The 21801-nt window shown below is 38.2% G+C and overlaps 2 protein-coding genes across 2 annotated transcripts; both read left to right on the forward strand.

The window, feature by feature from the left end:
* Positions 1-5573: 5573 nt before the first annotated feature.
* Positions 5574-7776, forward strand: LOC122662620 (probable inactive receptor kinase At5g67200). Its single transcript, XM_043858303.1, has 2 exons — positions 5574-6988; positions 7144-7776. Exons 1-2 carry the CDS (start codon positions 5596-5598, stop codon positions 7695-7697), a joined length of 1947 nt encoding a protein of 648 aa, XP_043714238.1. The 5' UTR covers positions 5574-5595; the 3' UTR covers positions 7698-7776.
* A 6100-nt stretch (positions 7777-13876) lies between these two features.
* LOC122662645 lies at positions 13877-21471 on the forward strand. The gene is made up of 2 exons (XM_043858341.1): positions 13877-14119; positions 20876-21471. The coding sequence occupies exons 1-2, from the start codon at positions 13913-13915 to the stop codon at positions 21239-21241; spliced, it is 573 nt and encodes a 190-aa protein (XP_043714276.1). The 5' UTR covers positions 13877-13912; the 3' UTR covers positions 21242-21471.
* The last annotated feature ends 330 nt before the right edge of the window (positions 21472-21801 follow it).

A 21801-nucleotide genomic window follows, 5' to 3' on the forward strand; every position in this document is an offset into this window, starting at 1 on the left:
CAAAAGAAAAGAGTTGTATGACAACAATCCACTCTCTCTTTCTCTTCCGTTGATGATCTCAGTTAGGGAAGAAGCCTTTTCAAGTATAGAGAACTATAATATTCTTGTTGCTTTACCTTTATCCATTAGATGTTGCTATAGTCAATAGATTTGTGGCTCTTAATGTGAAAGCCATCACTTTGTGTTGGGTTATTGGCCACACCTTGGTTCTGAGTTCTGACTTTCCTTGTGTATATGTTGAGGTAATCAATAAAGAAACCCACAAAAAAAATTTAAATAAAAAAATCCTACCCAAAGTGGTTCATTGACAAAGCAGGTTATGAAGAAATTTTCCAATTTCCATGCACGCGAGGCCAGCTGAATAAGATGAGACTTTGTGATGTAATTTGATTATGACAGCCAACTTTTGGTAGGGGATAAGCATTAAGCAAAGTGGATTTGGTGAGTGGTGAAGGGCAGAACAGGGTAGTCTTTGAATCATTGTAAAGCTTTGCATATTTTTTTACTTTCTTGCATTAATAATGTTATAATTATGAGGATTAGCTCCTTTATGGAAAACTAATGATTGTTCAGGAATCTTTCATACTTAAAGAGACGATTTTGATTGATCAGGAATCTTTCATACCTAAAGAGACCAAGCAAGGATTTAATAGATATCTTATCTTCACCTTGTAATGTAAATAGAATTATTTCTAGCCATTTAACTGGACTTGTCATGTTCAGATATTTTATTGAGCAACAGGGATGGAGGGAAACAACTATAGTTGGTTATGGTTTCTGGTAAGCAGCTTGTTCAGGGTAATTCAGTCATCAGTTTAGAGGAATATATTATCTGCCCAACATTTTATTTCAATGGATGATGACATAGCTAGTTGTCTGTCATTTTATCCCTGTGCAGGATGAGATGGTTAATTCTTCGGAAAATTGGCTGGCCAAACTTGGGGCAAGGAGGGATTCTGTATATCTGGGCGTTGAGTTTTTGGCTAATTTTTCTGTAGCTATTTGTCTTGCAACACTGATGTTCCTTCTTTGAGGCAACTCTGTAAATCTTGATATCCCCCTGGAGAGAAAATTTATGTACCTAGAAGGCTTGAAAGTTGAAATGCCGTGCTGTGATTAGGTTACCAGATGTACAACTCAAGGCTAATGAGGTGCGGCTTTATTGATTTCTCATGGAACCTGTCTAGGCTGAGACCTTAAGACTCATTAGCCCTGGGGCAGAGGTTGGACATTTTAGTCACATTGGTTCCAGGAATTTATTATAGATTTGTGACATAGCATGTCTACCAAGCAAATTGGCAAGCAAGTTCAGTACAATTGCAAACTGATGTAAAATGTGTAGTTTTGATCAGGTTCAGAAACGTTTCATTTGTTTGAGTTGAAATACATTTTCTGGAATATCAAATATTAGACTTAGTGTTTATTTTTGTGTTCCTTTTATTTAATATCAAGGACCATTTAGGAGAATGGAAGATTGAGAAAAGGATACCCGTATGATGGAGGCAGTGCCCCCCAGAAGTGGCAATTGTTTGCGCTTCCAACCATTTTTTGATAAAATAACATTCCAAACATTTTAGGAAAAGTTGTTTCTAGTTTTTCTTATTGAATTTAAGATTGTATTTATGTTTTTTAGCCTTGCAGTTTCCTCTTGTTTCAATTCAATTGCTGTAAAATATTCCATTTTGTAAAAAGTGGATCTGGAATGAACCTATTGTATTCTATTGAAGAAAGTAATTTTATTTTTTTATTATTTTATTTATTTATTTATTTTATTTTTTTCGTGTGGGGGGAAGAGAAAGGACAAGATGTGAGAGTCTCAATTGGAATTGTTCCATTCTCCTTCAACTGTGGCAATGCTAAGGTTTTAGAGCGTTACCTTTAGATAAATAGGATTATAAGTTTGGTAATTTACTTCAGTTATGTTCTGAATTTTCTTTTTCCACAAAGACTAGAGGAGCATCTGAGCTTGTGCCCATCTGTTCCTATACCCTTATACCTATAAAAAAAGTTTTCCAACTGAACTGCCAAGAAAATTATTACCCCTTGCTTTCACATTTGGTCCGGATCAATCCCTTAAACTGGATTAAAACTGAATGCATTTTTTGATTCAGAGTACAAATAAGGCTTAAGTGAAGGAATCATATCATGAAGTCTAGATCCATTCCTGTCTTATTCAACTCTTACTTTCTATATCACATGATGAGGTGTCACAAGAGGTAACCCTGATCCTTCGATGGGCATCAGCCAAGTGGTTTTACATAAAAAAAATCATCTTCTATACAAACAAGATTATGTGAGCAACATACAAAGAGTACGACAAAAATGTTATATATATGTACTTAAATTGAAGATGGATATGGATTTTAGATTATATGTATGTACTTCCCTGCTTGGTTGTGACCTATTGCTATGCGTTGCTTTGTTGAAGTAACATATCACCACTTAGTGCTAATTTTTAAATTAGTATGGATACATGAAAAATTGAGAAAGACTTTTTTTTTTATCAGAATTTTAATCTAAATTTTTTTTATTATCTTATTTTTTATAAAGTCATATTAAATGTATGCATATGTTCTATAAAAAAACAAGGTTAAAATAATTTTTTCAAACAATATTCAAGTAGAATCTCTGGGTAACCAAACAATTTTTTATATGGATTCAGGAAAAATCCAATTGACAAACTCAGGGTAACCAAACAGTTTTACAGTTGGATTCAGAAGGATTCCATCTGACAGACTCAAGATAACGTAACAGTTTTATAGAAGGATTTCATCTAACAGGCTTAGGGTAACCAAACAATTTTTTTTCTCGAATACAACTCCACATGAACCAGATTCGTAAAAAGCTGATCCAAAATCAGAATCCGACTCATCAGACACTTTCAACCAAACACACCTTTAAGATCTCAAATCACAATAATGGGTCGAGTGGGTAATTTTCTTGGTTTCCCTCTACTCTCTTCTTACCCCCTTCACCCTTATTTGGTTTAGATACATGCAACTATATCTATATCTTTATCTATCGACACATATCATTTCAATTGATACATGAAAGGTATTGCCAACTGAATGGTTCCTTGCCATTGATTTGAAACCTCAAGTTTCATTTGATCTATTAGAAAGTTCAGTTCTTTGTATGCAATCTCATGTATTTACGATCGTAGAGTATTATCTCCACTGTGCGTCAAATTGATCATCCACATCCTCTGCCTTCACCCTTGCTCATTCATGTAGATCCCTCCTCTGTCTTTCCTGATCCATATGTACATGTAGATGTGGCTCATCAAACAAGCCTAAACCCTGAGGTTGCGGCATTGCCCTAGACAATGGCTACGGCTGGCATTGAAAGGGAGAATCGTTATCGTCTACGGTTCCCTGACCGGTGCGGTTCCCTAGTTCGTCTCACAAGAGGGGGATAGGACTCACCCGGGGCACTTGACCGAACACTCTACCCGAGTGGGGTCCACCCTCCTCTTGTGAGAGGCACTAGGGAACCGCATCGGTCAGGGAATCGTATACGATAAAAATTCTTGAAAGGGAGATCAAATCAGCGATTAGAAATTGGTAGAGATCGATCATGGGCTGCCATGTTAAAAATGAGAATGAGAGGCAGACCCACTAGCGGCTTATACGTAAGTTGGATCAAAGCTGTTGGAGATTTGGAGAACTCGTCTTGACTGTAGTGAGTTTGTGACCATAGTTAGCAAAAACGGAACAAAAAAAAAAAAAACCGAGAAACAAATGGCACAGTTTTAAAAGGCACAACACTTTGAATGATACGTTAAAAACACAGAGAAGGGAAAAATAGGGAAATGGATGAAATGAGTTTTAACTGTAGATTTTTTTTTTTTTTTTTTTTAAAAAAGCCTAGCTTACTCATATAAATTAATGAGTTTTTACCAGAATACATATATCTAATGTTCAAAACAATGATAACATCCAACATTAATTCATATATATTTCACAATCCATTATAAATTTCATGAAAAATAATAATAGTTAAGGAAAAAACATGAAATGAAAAGGATTGTAGTTTTTGCATAGGGACTATTTCAACATAAGTAATTGATTCAATATGATTATATATTAATTAGAACAAGTCTCACATGAAAGTAGGAATCTTATGCTCTTTTATCGGTATATATTCTATATAGCTGAACTGCACATAGAATACACATGGCATTTTTTAATTTCAAACAAACATGAACACATTTAATATACATGTAAAACATTGAAGATAAAAATATGTGTTCTTTTTCCGTTCATTTGAGATAGGCTTGTAAACGGATACGGATCGGATCTGATTCGAATATTCCCTAATTGAATATGGATACCTCTAAATAAATTCGGATGTGGATCGAATTCGGATTTTCAACCATCCGTTTACATCTCTGCCTTGTTTAACCTGGACCTTCCTCTTCCTAGCGGATATAATTTACTTTCAATCCATATCTCTTAGATCATGATTCTCTTTTCCTCATATTCTAGAACCTATCGATTCTTCAAAAACCCTCAAGATCATTATTTATTTAAATTTATATTATTAAATATTCGGATTTTTTTCAAGACGGATTTTTATCGAAGTATTCAAATTTTTTCCTGATATCTCTAAACGAATATGGATATCCCTAAACAGATACGAATGAGGATCAAATTGGAATTTTTGATTATCCATTTACATCCCTAATTTGAGATGCATACCGCAATAAATGTTTAAAACGTGAAAAAAAAAACAAAAATAGGGTTTTAAATGGATTTTAAACACGTTTTTGTATGAATAGTGATTATGATTAGAGCGATGTGGAATATTGCGGATCATCCAATGTCTTGTCTCCTGGCATTCCACCCCGTGCTCCATCACAAAAGAGTGGGGAGTTCAATAGTGGAATAGGAATAATTATGGGATAAAGTTAGAAATTTCCCCCAGGGATGATTTTTCAAATCCATGCTACCGGCATTTTTTACCTGTATTAGTAAGTAATTAGTTTAACTATTACAGTTACCACTCTGTAAAACATAAAAAGTACTACAAGTACCACTGATTCCATGATACCGGTACCATGTGAGACCAATCGTCTCTTTGAATCCATCCGAATGAATGATGGGCTCCACCAACACACATATTCCAATCCAACTCGATAGCCATATTCTCACACGTGAAGCGCGATATCCTAGAATCATTTTCACTTCACTTTCGAAATCTGCGCGGTGTACATTATAATACGAAAGACTACAAATGTTGGTGGTGGGTACACATCAAAATTCCCCCCCCCCCACCTTCACGGTCTCGCAGTCTCTCTCTCTCTCTCTCTCTCTCTCTCTCTCTCATTTTACCTTTTTCACCTCCTGTGTCCTGGCCTTCTTCATGTGACTGCTGACTGTGTCGTACTGTGCTTGCAGTGCGACAGCTGCTTGTCGCATTATCCCTTTCTCTCTCTCTCCCCACTACCCACACTGAGCTACTGAGCTCACTCTCCTGAGTTCCTGACCATGGATTGAAGATTTGAAGACCATAGATGGTTTCTGCTACTTACCAGAGAGAGAGAGAGAGAGCAAAACGAATGCAGCAAAAGAGGGTAATAGAAGCAGAACCTAAATGATGTCTTCATCTCCCGTTTCCTTCACTTCTATTATTTTAATCTCACTGCTAACCATCTTAGTAGCTTCTACGGTGGTGGTATCGATTCCGATTGTGAAGAAATTTGAACTTCCATCTGATGCTCAAGCTCTTCTAGCCTTCAAATCGAAGGCTGATTTGGAAGAAAAGCTTCCCTTCTTGTTTAGTAAGCGCGTGGGTCACTGCCAATGGCCTGGCGTCAAATGTGCTCAAGGCAGAGTTGTTCGTCTCGTCCTCGAAGGTTTCGGGCTTTCTGGTTCCTTCGCCCCCAACACATTGAATCGTCTTGATCAGCTCAGAGTTCTCAGCCTTCAGAACAACTCCCTTTCAGGTTCCATCCCCGATCTCTCCGACCTCGCTAACCTGAAGACCCTTTTCCTCGACCACAACTCCTTCTCGGGTTTCTTCCCTCCTTCAATCCTCTCTCTCCACCGTCTACGAACCCTCGATCTCTCCTCCAACAACCTTACTGGAGCTCTTCCCCTCGGCTTGACCACTCTCGACCGGTTGTACTATCTCCGCCTCGATAACAACCGGTTCTACGGTTCCGTCCCTCCACTGAACCAGTCATCTCTCCAAATCTTCAATGTCTCCTCCAACAACCTCACTGGTGCCGTCCCCGTCACTATCACACTCTCGCGCTTCCACAACTCTTTTTCAGCTAATCCTGAGCTCTGCGGCCAGATCGTGCACCAAGAATGCCGGCCGCATCTGCCCTTTTTTGGGCCCCCGGTGCTTGGGCCGCCGCCAACGGCAGTTGGGCAGAACGAGCAGGTTCAAGGGCTGGTACTGCCTCCGACATCACGAGGGGAGCACAAGCGCACGACCGTAATCGTTGGGTTCTCGATTGCGATCCTGGTTCTCGTTGGATCTCTGATTTGCTTCTTAGCGGCGGTAAAGAAGCGATCGAAGCAGAAGGTGTCGACACCGACAATAGCGTTGGATGCCGCTGCTACGGCTGATGCAGCTGCAGTAATGCGGGTGGAAGAACAGAACGAACTGGAGGCGAAGGTGAAGAAGATGCGCGAGATGCAAGTTGCTAAGAGCGGGTGCTTGATGTTCTGTGCAGGGGAGCCGCATGCCTATACTCTGGAGCAGCTGATGAGGGCTTCGGCAGAGATGCTTGGTAGAGGAACGATTGGGACGACTTACAAGGCTGTGCTTGATAACCAACTGATTGTGAGTGTCAAGCGATTGGACGCTGCGAAGACAGCAATTACGAGCTCAGAGACGTTCGAACAGCACATGGAATCGGTCGGCGGGCTTCGCCACCCTAATCTGGTCCCTCTCAAAGCTTATTTCCAGGCCAAAGAAGAGAGACTTCTCATCTATGAATACCAACCCAACGGCAGCCTCTTCTCCCTCATCCACGGTAAGCTTCCCTGCTCTGCTATATGCCTAGGTGACTCGCTTCCGCCGAATCGAGCGATTTCACTCGGTGGCGATGCTTCCCGTCTCATTATCTGGGTTTACTTCTTAATTTGGGGAAAATTTGCTTTCTTTATTTGGGTTTCCGCATGCGAGCAGGTTCGAGATCAACGAGGGCGAAGCCGCTGCACTGGACTTCGTGCTTGAAGATAGCAGAGGATGTTGCACAGGGACTGGCATACATACACCAAGCATCCAGACTGGTCCACGGCAACCTCAAGTCCTCCAACGTCCTTCTCGGCCCTGAATTCGAGGCCTGTCTCACCGATTACTGCCTCGCCGTGCTTGGAGACGACGACGTCGACCTCACCGGGTACAGAGCACCTGAGACCCGCAAGTCAACACGAGGGGCCACACCGAAATCCGATGTTTACGCCTTCGGCGTTCTCTTGCTGGAGCTTCTTACAGGGAAACCCCCGTCTCAGCATCCCTTGCTGATGCCGACGGAGCTTCATATATGGGTAAGTTCGACGAGGGAAGAAGACGGTGGGGAAGAGAACCGGCTGGCTATGCTCACCGAATTGGCTGCCACTTGTGGCCAGACTTCGCCAGAACAGAGGCCCACTATGTGGCAAGTATTGAAGATGATTCAGGAAATTAAGGAGACAGTGACGATGGAAGACAACAACCAACTTCAACTGGGCTTTTCTTAATTAACATTGATGGATGATTCACTACTCCAAATGGTGAGAGTTAGAAACAGAGACTAGAGAGCGAAACCAATTTAATGGTGACCTGTCGATCGATTTTCATCCACGAATCTGAAGCTCAAGTGCCGAACAACTTTGTTTCCAACAGAAAAAAAGATTGATGAACTGTGAACGGCGAGAAATTGGAGCTGACGTGGTTTGCTCTAAACTCAACAGGTGACAGTCGGAAAAGTTGGGTTGATTCAATCATTCGACTGTGAACTGTATCGTGATCAAGGTTCTAAAATTCGGGTTTCCACTAGGTTTCGACCAGTTAAAAATCAAGTTCCTGTTTCGATCATATCTGGGTTGAAACCTAGGACTTTCTCCAGGCTAACTCAAACCTTGGTTTCAAGACCAATAAGTTGTTTTTGTGTATTGATTCTTATGTTGGTGCCTATCTTTAATATTTTAAACTCAATCCATGCATTAGTTTCACATAGAGAACAGTAAAAATAATACTAGTGGTTTTGATCCAAGTTTGATACTGTATAGTGTTCTTGGACATGGTATTGAATAAGGTTTGATCGGAACATAACTTCTTCAATATAAATCAGATTTAAACAATCTTGAATTTGTGTGAAAGTTTTCCAACAAAGTTTTTTAACAAATCTAAGATTATTTAAATATGATTTACATTGAAAGAGTTATATACCGGTCAAAGTTAATTTGGTGTATGCGAATGCTATCAAAATCGTTTTAAATGAAAATATTTATTTTGGACATCAAAACAAATAAATATTTTATCAAACTTTTGGATTTTAGTAATGTTTTATTACATTAAGATTTATGAAATTTTTATATTTGAGAAAAATCCTAGCATTTGAAAGTTGAAAATTGTTTTTACCGTTGAAATTAGAAAATTGTTCTTACCGTTGAAAATCTAATTTTTGTTCTTGAATTAGGGAGTTGATTTTTTTTTTTTTCTTTTTGAAATTTGATTTTTTAAAACTATTTTTATTGGATTCAAATAGGGGATATTTGCTATTTATGAATAATATCTTAAGTAATTGAAATACAAATACAAAAACATTTACTTAAACGATATTAGGCATAAATAAATGTCTGTCCTAATTTTTAGCATAAATACCTGTCAGTCCTAGTTTTGGGTCAAGTTTTTCCAAGTTTCGATGGGTATAAGTGTTGAGACTATTTAAATATGATCGAAACTATGAATTTTATAAATTCATCTTTCAATTCGTTTTGAAAACCTACGAAACTGAGTTAACTCAGTGGTTTGGATAGGTTTCGATCGAGTTCTTCTTCCATGATCATGATGATGTTTTTAGTTTTGTTACGGAAATCAAAAGAGCATCTATGGAATTTTACTGAAATAATTCAAGAATCACGGATGCCGAACCAACCAAATCAGTATCCTTAATTCGATAAATTCGATAATTAAAGAAGCAAATGGTTTTAGTTCTATTCCTCAACATGTACGTATACCTACACGTACATGTGAAGAGGGGTATTTATAAAAATAAAATAAACTTGTGATTGATTCCTCGCATTGGAGGGAAGAGAAAATGAATAAAAAGGAGAGCCTTAGATTTGTCGATTTTTTATTCTTCTAATTTGCCAATGTTTTTAGGCTCAAAATTTGACATGTGAAGATAAAACTTTGAGGTTTAACATCCACATGATTTTAGACTTTTAGTTGCATCCTACATTCCTACCTACAATGTGGTCTATTGTCTCCGCATGGGCGCATGAGGCCATGAATGTTTCTCATAATTTATTATGTACTTGATAAAAATCGAAATAGTACTTAATTAAATTAATAGAATGAATATCTAATGGGATAAAGTTCTCTACACTGGGCACGTAGGGTATGCTTTTCGGAGTGCAGCTCAGGTTCTCGTTCATTCTTGTACAGCCTGAGCCCCACAGATCGAATCCAAGGGAGGTGTGTCTCACAATCTAATTCCATCTGTGCAGCTCAAACTTGTACAAAAACCCACCTCCCTTGGATTCCATCTATGCAGCTACTGTACTAGAATGGTTCTCCTACGAGAACCTAAGCCAGACTCCTTGGAGTGAAGCTCAAGTTCTTATACGAGAACCATTCTCGTACGCCTTGAGCCATACAGATGGAATCCAAGGGAGGTGGGTCCAATAGACTGATCCCCTCTATGCGGCTCAGACCCGTACGAGAATGGTTCTCATACAAGAACCTGAGAGTTTCAACTTAAAAAAACAAACAATTGGCAGTCTAACCGAATCGGGTCCAGCCGATTTTGATTCAATTCTATTCTAGATCAGCTGAAATCGGTTAAGAATCAATCATAATCCAGCTGATCTGAATCAACTAATGCGGCCTCTGCCATTTCCAATCGAATCAGCCAGAATCAAGATCTGCCTCTGCCATTTCCAATCTGAATCAACTAATTCGGCTGATTTGTTTCCAATTTTTGAATTACATGAGAACCATTTTCAGGAGATACTGGCTTGGATGGATGAATGGCTCTCAACCCTGAATCACCCCAGACCAATCAATTCCCATTGGCACTTTAACCAGAACCATCGTTTCAAAAATCGGAATCAGATTAGGTAAACTGGCTGATTTGGATCGAATTGGCCATGACCAATCCCAATTCCAACTGATTTGATATGGCCGATTCTTGGTCCAAAACCGTAAAATCACTGAGTTATTAGATCTAAGGGCTGATTTCTAGGGTTTTTTAGAATCAATTCCCGCAGAATCTGATCCAATCTCCGATTCCGCGTTTTGAATCCTTAACCAAAACCCAAATTTTGTCTTGGGCTCATCTTTATTTCAGATATTCAAAATGCTTATGGTTTTTTTTTTTTTTTAAGCCTGAATATTAATTGGGATTCGAGAAAGCCCCTAAATTTTTTTAAGATATAAAACCAACAAGAACAAAGGGGGACATAATACGCGTCACCCCAACCTATGGGGAAGTAATCACTCTCAACTTGAAATCAAATCATCTCACCCTTTCCCATCACAAACTAAAAAAAAAAAAAAATACAGACGAAAAAGTAGAAAACTAGTTTTGTCCTCCCAAATAATACGGCAAAGATCTTAAGGAATGTCCTTATTTGCAAAGAAGGTAGAGGAATTCTAAGAGATACAAGCAGAATTGCCAAGTAATCAGTTGTGTGATTGCTTTCTCGAAACGAAACGAAAAGGTTTGCTCTAAGGAAGGCAATCAAATAGAGAATCTCTTAGAACCAATATCAACAAGTCTATAAAGGGCAAAATTGCTTATGGTTCATGTTGGAATTTTATATAAATTAAGGGGCATGAGATCTTTGCTTGATCGCCTGGTCTCTATACCAATATCTAGGCCAATGGGAGAGCATACATGGCTAGACCAATGGTGGATAGACGAAATGATCGGCCTGCCCTCCTGAATGACCCAAACCCCGTCCCATGTGTCTAGGCGCAGCCTATGCCTAGATGCACTCTCGAACAGGGAACGTGCGTCCATATCGTATATACCAACAACAACTCAGCTTCATTCCAACTAAATAATTTTTCCCTTCAAATAGATCTATTTGAGAAAGGGCCTTGGTGCAATGGTAAAGTTGCTTCATTTTGACCAAGTGGTGCATGGGTAAGGCTGCATACATCATGACCCTGCCCAAACCCCGCAGTGGTGGGAGCATCGTGCACTGGGTACGTCTGTTTTTGTTTATAAATTAGATCTATTCGAGGTCATACTTGAAACAAGGCCTAAGTTATGTATGTCTTTCTTCATCACTTCTCTTAAGGTCTTTTGAGGTTTGCCTCTGGCTCTTTTAGTTTTTTCAATCTGAATCAAATCATTCATTCGTATTAAAACATCCAAAGGCTTCCATTGAACATTGTCATACCAGTATACCACCTTAAACTACTTTTTCGTAGTTTATCATGCATCAAAGCTACGTCCAAGCAAGCTCTAAAGTAATCATTCCTTACTTTATATTTTTTAGCTTTGTCACTCATCCATCTCAACATCTTCATCTCCATTACACTGAGTTTATTTATATGATGCTTCTTAACTACCCAACATTCCGCACCATACATCATACCCAATCACTATCCTATAAATAAAAAAAATCTAAAAAATGTTTAATTTATTGAACAACAAATAGTTTACTTTGTATGTAACATATATTTTATAAATAATATCTATAAACTGAAAAATATTTTAAAAAAATCATAAAACTGGCCTTTTCTTTAAGTTTCTCTCTTTAGAGGATAAGGAAAGGAAAATTTCATTAACCACTTGCAATATTTGTTGGAAGTTACAAGATAGATCTGAGATGCTCATTTATATAGTTTTTCCTATCTAAATTGTATGTTCTTGCCCCAATTTGTACACATACATGAACATACACGGAAATCATACCAAATAAACAAGAGGGTTAAAATTAGATTATGAAATTTGGCACATGTCTAATCTTAGACCATGTTCTCTCTAACGGGTAAAATCGACATACCATTTGTCCATATGGAAAAATAGATGTTTTGCAATGTTTGGAAAAGTGTACCCCTTGTGCCAATAATATCTTGCCACAAGGTTGGAAAAAGAACATTAGGCAGTCACGTGGATCCTAAAGCCCAGACACAAGAGTATGCGAAATTACCGTCACAACCCCCATGAAATAAATATCCCATCCATGTTGATGCCCTCTATGTATGCTCTCATTGGCCCCCACGTTGGTGCCGGAACTACAGGACCAAACAACTATCTCTTGCGCCAAAAATTATGTGTATAAAATAAGGGAGAGTGTTTCCTGTATGGGAGTGTAGTCTATGCCAACAGGAAACATCCAGTGAGTGCCCCCTGGAAAAGAATCATTTTAGGGAAGTGGAGGAGAGAGAGATAGAGGAGAGCTCTTGTAGAGGTTACGACACTGGATGGAAATCATTTCCCCGTAAAACAATTAATTGAAAAAGGTTCTTTGAGCCGTTGGGATAGGATATGTTGGCACATCGGTGCTTATCTCTCTTCTTATCACATGAAATAACCTTGCTCTTTATTTCATGTAAAATATTCTTTTACACTCTTACCAAAAGCTTGCATTGATAACCCTATCTCAATAATTGGCGCCTCACTATGGCTATGTTTGGATGTCAAGAAAATAAAAAATTCATTTTTGTTTTGGATTTGCAGAAAGAGACCCACATTATGTTTTCCCCCCCTTTTCTTGACATCTAAAAATAGCCTATATCTATGTCTCTCCTCCCATAGTAGGGATAGATATGTAATTTCATTAGAAGAGAGGAGAGAGATAGATACAAGAGACGCTAACGTACACTGCATAGCCTGACAACATTCTTTCTATCTTAATTAATTAGGTGAAAAAGAAGGATGTCTAATTGGGTGGTTCTTGTTCCATATACAATAGTGTGTAAAATATGTCTTACCTTGTGTAATTAAAAATCCCATATTGACAGATGCCCCGTGTAGGGATTGAGGTATCAGTGTCGATCTCCGTCGATATTGATCTAGATCGACCTATATCGGTCAAAAAGCAAAAAATACCAGTTTTAGGGATTGGTCCTCGTATCGAACTGGATTAGTCAAAAAAATAAGAAATCTTAATTTTTTTTTTTTAAAAATTCAGAAAAAAAAAAAAAAAAAAAAAGTACCTAGCTATAGGGACAGATTGGCCGATACCCATCCAACAGCCGATCCATACTGTGCCGATCTACCTCAATCCATGGCCCCCTTGCAATTCCCTACCCGGTCCAGTTACCGTAGTGCCCCTAACAAGGGGGGCGCAATGATCATTCCAACCCTGCCCGGGTGAGGTCCACCCCGTTCTTATTATAGGCATTAAGGGATTGGACCGGACATGGAATTGCTGGAGATATTTTTCCGTCTACGTGCGCTCTCTTTGGCCCCGCACTGATGCACCTGCTACTCAACCAGGTAGAGATCACTTGCCCAGATGTTTCTAGCAAATTCAGTTCTTCCCTCCCCTTTAACTCTGAATTTTTATCCGCTGTTGTGCACGGCAGCACTGTTGTGCCAAGTGGGGTCCGCTGTGCACACATGGTCGCTGCTGCGCCGCACGATGGCACAGCAGCGGATAAAAATTCAGAGTTGAAGGGGAGGGAAGAACTGAATTTGCTAGAAACATCTCGGCAGAACGGAAAGCCGAGGATCCACAAAAAATTTAAAAAGAATAAAGAAAAAAAGGTTCGAGCCTTCGAGGTGGTGATGGAAAGCGAAAATAGGGAAACTATCGTTGGTACGTCTGCCGGTCCCATGGAAGAGAGCTTAGGTAAGGAGATGGACTCTGAGACAACGGCAACGCAAACTACTGCGTTGCCTGAGCCCTTGAACCGTGCAGAGGAACTCAGGGGCTTACTCACATTGGCTCGCCAGCTCATAAATCAGGGGAAGCCATCTCTGGCACTTCAAGCGGTAATTAAGAAAGACCAAAACCCTCTTTCTTCCTTTCATTCCTGATCTGATTCTTCATTTTATCTGTGATTCTGTTCTTTGCTTGATGTCTGTGTTTTCTTTCCATAATTCATTCTTTCTGCTATATAAATTACGTTTTTTTTTACAACGGTTTCTTCTTCTTGTCTCTGTTTTTCTTATCTCTTCTTTTCTGAGGGTATGATCATTATGGTTGAGTTGCAGCTGACGATTTGTTCCTGCTTAGTAAACTTATATTGCGATGAGATTGCACGCAAAGAACGGGTTATGGTGCATAGTTTGTTTTCGATTTTATGCAGTATAAATTAATTCCCAAATTGGGTTTTGCTCTTTCCATGGCATATTTGAAAAGCAATTAAACTTAGCAGTGTTTGGAGCACAGTTACCTAATTCTATAGGGTTGGATGTGACTTGCTAATTGGTTCAAGTGATGTTGCAACTTGGTTCTTTTTGGATTACAAAATAGTTTTTTTCTATTTTATCTATTGACAGTAAAACAATGGAAATAGATGATGAAACCTCTTAAAATGGGGGAAACTACAAACTTTCTTTGCAAGGCTGCACGGCAGATCACTGTGCTATCAGTGCAAGCTGGAGATATGGTTTAATCCTTGGCCAATGAATTTAATTTTGATGAGTTTTGGTTGCAATGAACTTAAATGATTAACATGTGAGTATTTCAACTGATATTACTGAAATGTTTCTTTCAACACCTGAGAAAATCAGGGTAGAAATCAAAAGTTTCCTTCTTTCTTAATTCTTATACCAAAAGGTGAACCTAAGATGTCTATAGTTGTTGAACTGGGTTATTATGAGAGTTGTGAATTGGATGAAACTTGAATCCAGTTTTGATGAAGATGAAATAGACTTAAGTAATATAGAAATGGAGTATTTTCACAGAAGTCAGCAAAATGTTTCTTTTAAAAAACCTGATCAAATCAGGGGAAAAATCAAAAGTTTCATCTGTAGCAACCCTCAAACCAAATTTTATCCAACAGACAAAGTTCGGTATACTATAACAATATCCCAATCAAGCTAGATTGTTAATTTACTGTAATGCGAGAAGCATTCAAATAAATTATTAACCTGATTGATCCTAAGGGTATCAAAACTAGTTTATTCATGTAATGTAGTCTTCCACCACTCTTCTTGGGGGAAGATTGTATTTATTTACCAACAATGCTCTTTGAAATTACTTAAACCAAAATACCATTACTAAACAGCCTGATATGGTCTTCCATCATTCTCCTTAGCATACTGGAAAATTATAGGTCTTGATGTATTTCATTTAGAGTTCAAGTTATCGAAGTTGGCAATGGAACAGACCTTGGATTAGAATTGGCCAGAATCAGTCTGAACCCTAGAAATTTGAATTGGGAAGAAGAAAAAATTTCCCAATATCTGTGATCTTTTGTAGATTTTTATTTAATAAACTTGGGGATTTTGATACAAGAGGTAAGTTTCATTGATTTTCTGTTATTTTACTGCCTAAAGGGAAATAATGGCCAAAAGTGGACACAAATATCAAACAAGTCGATAAAAAAAAAAAAATTTGTGGAACCGGGCAATTCGACCAATCCGATTCCATTTCCTTGAACTGTGAATGTATTTCATCAGAGTTCTTGATTTATGCTGAAGCTGCACTTGATCCAAATATCCAATGTAATACTGATTCTCCATTTTAAACCCATATATTCTGGGTAAGTTGCTTTCAAGCCTGTTTATCTGTAGCTTATTGGCTGGGGCTGGCTCAGATTCTGCAGATGTAGATCCTTACTAGACTGCTTTTATGGTGGGGTTCAGTGTCTCAAGAGGCTTTGAGATTTTATGGAGTTCTTTTGTTGTTTGTTTTTTCACATCTCTGACAATTGGTGTTGGTTTTTCCTTTTTCACTTTTGTGTAACAAGTTAAGTCTCTATAAGTTTTTGTGTATGATTTACATATCTGATATATGTTGATTCACTTAACTACCAAAAGAGAGAAGTAAACAAAGCTTTTCAACTTTGATTAATGGCTGTTGATTATGATAGGTAAATAATCAACAAATGATCGCAACTTCACTTTTTTAAATCTCAACCATGATGAAAATTATACTTCAGGCACACATTTCCTTTGTTTGAAGCTGTAAAGGACTCTTTTCTCCAATTCTATCCATCCTAGCCTGGATGGATTAATTCGTTTTTGGTTCGATATCTCTTAAGGACTTTCAACCTTATATGTTCAGATACTTTCAACCTAATGCTCAGATATGGATATGTACACTTAAGCAAGCATTTGACTTTCTCTTTTCTAGAATTCAGGACATGGATACAGATGAGGTATGAATTTTTATCACCTGCGGTTCCCCTGCCCGGTACGGCTCCCTAGTGCCTCTAATAAAAGGGGGGTGGACCCCACCCGGGCAGTGTGTTCGGTAAGGGGTTGGAATGGTCATTTCAGCTCCCCCCCTCCATGAGAGGAACCGCACAACTGTACCGGTCAGCGAACCTCAGGGGATAAAGGTCCGATGAGGTATCCTATTTAATGCGCTGATAAAAGCATTTTGCTCCTAGTTTATAAGTAGAATTTTCTTTTTTGACGAATACATTTTACCAAAATCTACGAGGAGTACTTTCATACAGTAAGATCTATTTGAATATATCATTTGTGTATTTTTTTCTTTGGAAACACATTAGAAATTTGTTAGTAGTTAAAACATAATCACATGTAATGGTTGGGACTTGGTAATGAGAACCCTACACCCTAGAAGTATACATTCAGCATGTGGAATTGAAATTAGCTTCTAGTCTTACAGGCATGGGTATACTAAGCATGCTAAGGTATCCACCTATCACGGCCTTCAGCATAAGACTTTGTAGACTAGACTTTATATACTTTGTTTGTTTGGTTGAATTTGGGTTTTCATTTCCATAATTTGCAACCTTAATTGAGCTCTGTTGGGGGTTATGATTCTTCACTGCCCTACTATGGTAGCCCTACCGTTGTGTGGTACAGTGGATGTTCTATGCAGTGTCTTGTGGTTTTGTTTTCCTTATTATTACTTATGCCATTTAACAGATTTTCTTTTTCTTTGTTTCCTATTCTATTCTAATGTTTCATAGTTAATGGATAAAGAAGGGGAAATGCCCTTTATTGAAGACAAGCTTGCCTTCACAGCCCACCTATTTACTTCTTCTGGAGGGTTGATATCTCTAATCCAAATGTTGGATGGTAGGTTTCCTTTTAGATTGGCCCCTTTCTTAATCATGTGGCCCACCATTTATTGAACTCTTGCCATTTATCATTTCATCTGTTAAGCCAAACTGTCCAATGCTGACTTTCTAATTATTTTGAAAGCTTTTTATTGCTGAATGGTGAAAGTCTTTGGTCTGAAACTTACCAAATCAGTAGATGGTGTCACAGGCAGCGTATCCACAGAATTTGAACACCAACTGGTGATGCAGTTAGACGTTGGATTAGTTAGGGATAATTATGTAATTTGATTTTTTTAATTGTATTTATATTGTTAGATTCGTAATAGCAAGTAGGAGTTAAGAGTCTTAGTTGCATTCAAATTTGTTTTCAGTTTTAGGATAGGATTTCTTTTGCTTTAATCTATATAATAGCATGTAATTAAAGATTCTGAGTTAGATTTGGATTTTGGAAATTGAATGAAAATTTCGTTGGTGTGCTGCCAAGAGCTGCGAGTACGCAAGTTCTGCAATTTCCTATTCTCTGTTCTTCATCTTCCTTCCAGATTAATCCCTCCTTACTCTATCTTCCATTCTTCTTAATCTCTGTTGTCTATTTTCTGATTTCCCTGTTTATTTGATTCATTTGTTTATTGTTGTTGGGCTAATCCCTATCGCCATTATTGTTGGACCTGCAACAATACAATTGCAGAACCTTCAAATGAATCCCTTTGAGCCTGAGCTTTTGGGCATAGATTGCCTTTCCTTGGGTGACTGGCATCCCAGAATTTCATCCTTCAAGGACCCCTCTGCTGAGAGAGATTGATCTGACTGTATCTGGATTTGAAGTTAATGTCGTCGCCTTACCTGGTTTCAGAATTATTTTATCGATTCTTAGCTTGCTGAATCAAGTGTTTGCTAGTTGGATCTTAGAGGTCAGTAACTTAGTATGATAAATCTGAAATTTCACAATGTTTGATTGGGTATTCTGGTTGCTGGAACAATTTGAATAGAACCTGTTCTCCATCTTCTTTTTCCTATCGAGAGGAAGAAGAAAGCTCCTTTCATTAATTACACCTAAGGGCCTGACCTCAATAAATTACACTCAAGCCCCTGTTCTTTAATTTTGTTTCCATTTTATTCTGTCTTAAATTCCAGATTTTCCCCTCTTCTTTAAAACAAAATTACTTGCATGTCCTAAACCATCTTTCCTTTCCAAAAGAGCCTTGAATTGAATAATGAATTTACAGAATTGCCACTGGCTTTATTTACTTCTCCTTAAAGGACTTGAATCTCAGATTATTTACAGTTTGCCACTAATTTGCTTGAGTGAGTTGATATTAGTTGAGGTGGGCCCATAAACAGTTTTGTGACCCAAGTTCCGCATCAACTGGGCTGCAACATTGGCAGATTGTAGGGCCGTGTAGACAAGCTTACTTTCACAGGCCATGAAGGGATTTCTACATGATAGGAAATTTTACATTCTTCGAAAGTACGAAAACTACTGGGGTCCTTAACAAACCAATTTGTAAGTTACTTCTGTTCCAAGTGAATTAGTAACTATGCCTTTGTTTCTTTCTTATTTCATGCCCCATTCAAATTTAAAATTTGACGTTTTGCCTTACCCTTTTTTTTTATTTTAAAATTATTATGATGCATAACTACCGTGAATTAGGTTTGCTCTGTTTTGAGTGTCGTGATTTTAGGCTGAAAAGTTTTGAGTTCAGGGAGGAATGTTCTTGGCTGGAGGAGACCAATTGGATCTCTTTGGGAAGTCTGTCACACCTTTGGGAGTCTAATTTCTTTTCAGGACTCATCCAAATAATTTTTAGGCCAGTGGACATGTGTTCACTGCTGATATAGGGATCTCAATGGCCAATTAGATTTCGAAAGTGCTTTTATGATAGAAATGAGTTGACTTCGCTTCTTGTCAAGCCTCATTGTATATGATGTGTTTTGTACTTATGGTGGGTCTTACCCACTTCACTCTCTGTTAGCTGGTAACGTTTTTGTTTTTATGCTAGCATTCTAAGTCTTCTGAAGATTCTTTGAAGTTATTGCTTTCTGTTGTAGTTTTTGCAGTCCTTATATTTATGGTATTTGTAGTTGACTCAGTTTATATGGATGTGTGGAAACGTACAGGCGAATTGAAGTAAGATGACCATGGGAATAGCATACAAGTTTGTTTCCAGTGTAATGATAATGTTGAAGTTTTTGGTTCCTGAAAATTAGAACTTGTCTCTATGAAGAGTGTCCAATACTTCATACTTTGCTGTGCATCTATTACAAAAGTTGAATTGTGTGGTCATCTGATACTTGAGGAACACCACCATTTCTTTAATCTAAAATGAAACTGTTAGAATTTTCTCTTAACCCCCAAAATGATTTAGTTCAAGAGTGAGTCATAATACTAGTAGATGCAGTTTTTTTATTTTGCTGTATTAACTGTTGATACCATGACTTGATTTATGTTATATATGGAAGTGTCAGATTGTAGTGTTTCTATTTTATGCAGTACATGATGCAGTACAGAAATAGTTAATACTTCCCACTTGGGCCTAGTAAAACACTATACGGTTGTCCTTTTCCTATTTTTACCAAGTATATTTTTGTATTGAGAGGGTGGGCCTTGGTGCAACAGTAAGGTTGCTCCATTGTGACCAAGTGGTCACGGGTTCGAATCTGGAAACAGCCTCTCTGTGAAAGCAGGGGTAAGTCTTCTTACATTGTGACGGCCTTGGTGCAACAGTAAGGTTGCTCCATTGTGACCAGGTGGTCACGGGTTCGAATCTGGAAACAGCCTCTCTGTGAAAGCAGGGGTAAGTCTTCTTACATTGTGACCCTCCCCAGACCCCGCTGTGGCGGGAGCCTCGTGCACTGGGTACGCCCTTTATATTTTTTGTATAGACCTGATTGCCATGCAGTAGATGAAACAAGGAAGAACACCATATGGAGTTTTTAATGGAAATATAAAAGTTCTAATGCTTATGTTTTGAGTATAATGTATTGTTCATATTTTGTTTAATAAATATATTCTAATGGAGGTTTGACTAAGACCTCTCCCCCCTCCCCCCCTCTTTTTTCTAAAACATAGATTTTTTTTTTTTTTTGGGGTTGAATCAAAGACAAAAGATTATAATTACATAGTTGTCTGTATCAACGAGTTTAATTTTTCTTTTATCCCTGTACTTTGTTCCAAACAAGATGTGAAATAATACACACAAGCTGAGGATGAAAATCCTTTTGGTTGGATCAAGAGAAGTGCTAGTGGTGTGGGACAGACTTCTAGAAGTGTGAAGGTCAAACAAAAACTTGTCACATGAATGTGGTGTGGATGTGGATTCTGATACGGACATGAGGTATCTGTTCTCCATTCTCCAGAGAGGAAGATCTGTGGGAATATAATATCTTGGATCACTCTCTAAATTTAACTAGTTCTGAAGATTAAGGCTCCTCTGTTTCCTTGTTTTTTTATTTTTTATTTTTTTCGTGACTGATTCCTCCATAGAAACTTATATCCTATGTGTTGTTTCACTTGGCTGATACTTACTGTCTACTTTCGGAACAGGTGATAATGGCTATGAGAACTGATGGTGGAGAAGATGCTGTGTTCCACACCCTGCACCGTGCTCGTGAACTATACCGAAACAAAGTGCAGGCAAATGCTGCTGCTGATGAGCTGGCTTCTTTGTTTGCGGAATGTGCAATTGCTGAAGCGCAGCCACTGAAACTTAAAATATCACCTTTCGATTCTGGGGGCTCATCTATGACACCTGATCTTCATGGAAGTTCAATCCTTGCCAAAACTGGAAGGGAACAGATTATGTTGGATGCCTGCTCAGATGGAAGCAGTTTCATATGCTTACAGTGTGGGGGCCTTGTGAGTCAACAACGAAGGGAGGAGCATTTTGCATACTGGTGTTGCAAAATTTAACATTAGAAGGTATTTAAATGGATTCTTTCTATCTTTTCTCATTCTTCTGAATCATAACCCAAAACTTAGAAACAACATAAGACTAGCATGGAATGAAAATATCTCAGGAAGTTAAAAGGAATGAAAGGGGAAGATGAGTGTCCAAGTTTTTGAGAGTGAGTTGTAATGTTGAAGTAAAGTTCTATAACATGTAGAACAATGAACATACTCTGTGCCCCTATTGCATTGGATGTTATTTATGCTAGTTGCATTTCTGGGTGGAATCCAGGTTCTGTTATTGTTAGAGATACATCCACTATCTATGGAACAAATACCTGTAACATTATAAAACGTGAGATGAGTGGTTCAACTTTTAGGACTCATGTTAGGTTCTATTGGGATCCCAAAACTGGACTGTATTTGATTACATTTTTTCATCCATTTTTTTATTATTTTCTAGATATATTTATATGTTACTTGTGAGTTTTGTTTTTTCTTTTCATTTTAAGCCACTAATCCCACCCCCCCAAAAAAAAAAAAAAACTTTTCGTTGTTCGGTGTCTGATCAATAGATTGCAGGC

This window comes from Telopea speciosissima, chromosome 5, assembly GCF_018873765.1.
Source record: "Telopea speciosissima isolate NSW1024214 ecotype Mountain lineage chromosome 5, Tspe_v1, whole genome shotgun sequence".
NCBI lineage: Eukaryota > Viridiplantae > Streptophyta > Magnoliopsida > Proteales > Proteaceae > Telopea > Telopea speciosissima.

What these genes read in the sequence shown, in the direction of transcription:
- LOC122662620 (XM_043858303.1), top strand. Translation starts at nt 5,596, where the DNA reads ATGATGTCTTCATCTCCCGTTTCCTTCACTTCTATTATTTTAATCTCA. An exon ending in CCTCTTCTCCCTCATCCACG is followed by an intron (nt 6,989 to 7,143) that starts GTAAGCTTCCCT and finishes GCATGCGAGCAG; the next exon opens with GTTCGAGATCAACGAGGGCG.
- LOC122662645 (XM_043858341.1), top strand. Translation starts at nt 13,913, where the DNA reads ATGGAAAGCGAAAATAGGGAAACTATCGTTGGTACGTCTGCCGGTCCC. An exon ending in CATCTCTGGCACTTCAAGCG is followed by an intron (nt 14,120 to 20,875) that starts GTAATTAAGAAA and finishes CTTTCGGAACAG; the next exon opens with GTGATAATGGCTATGAGAAC.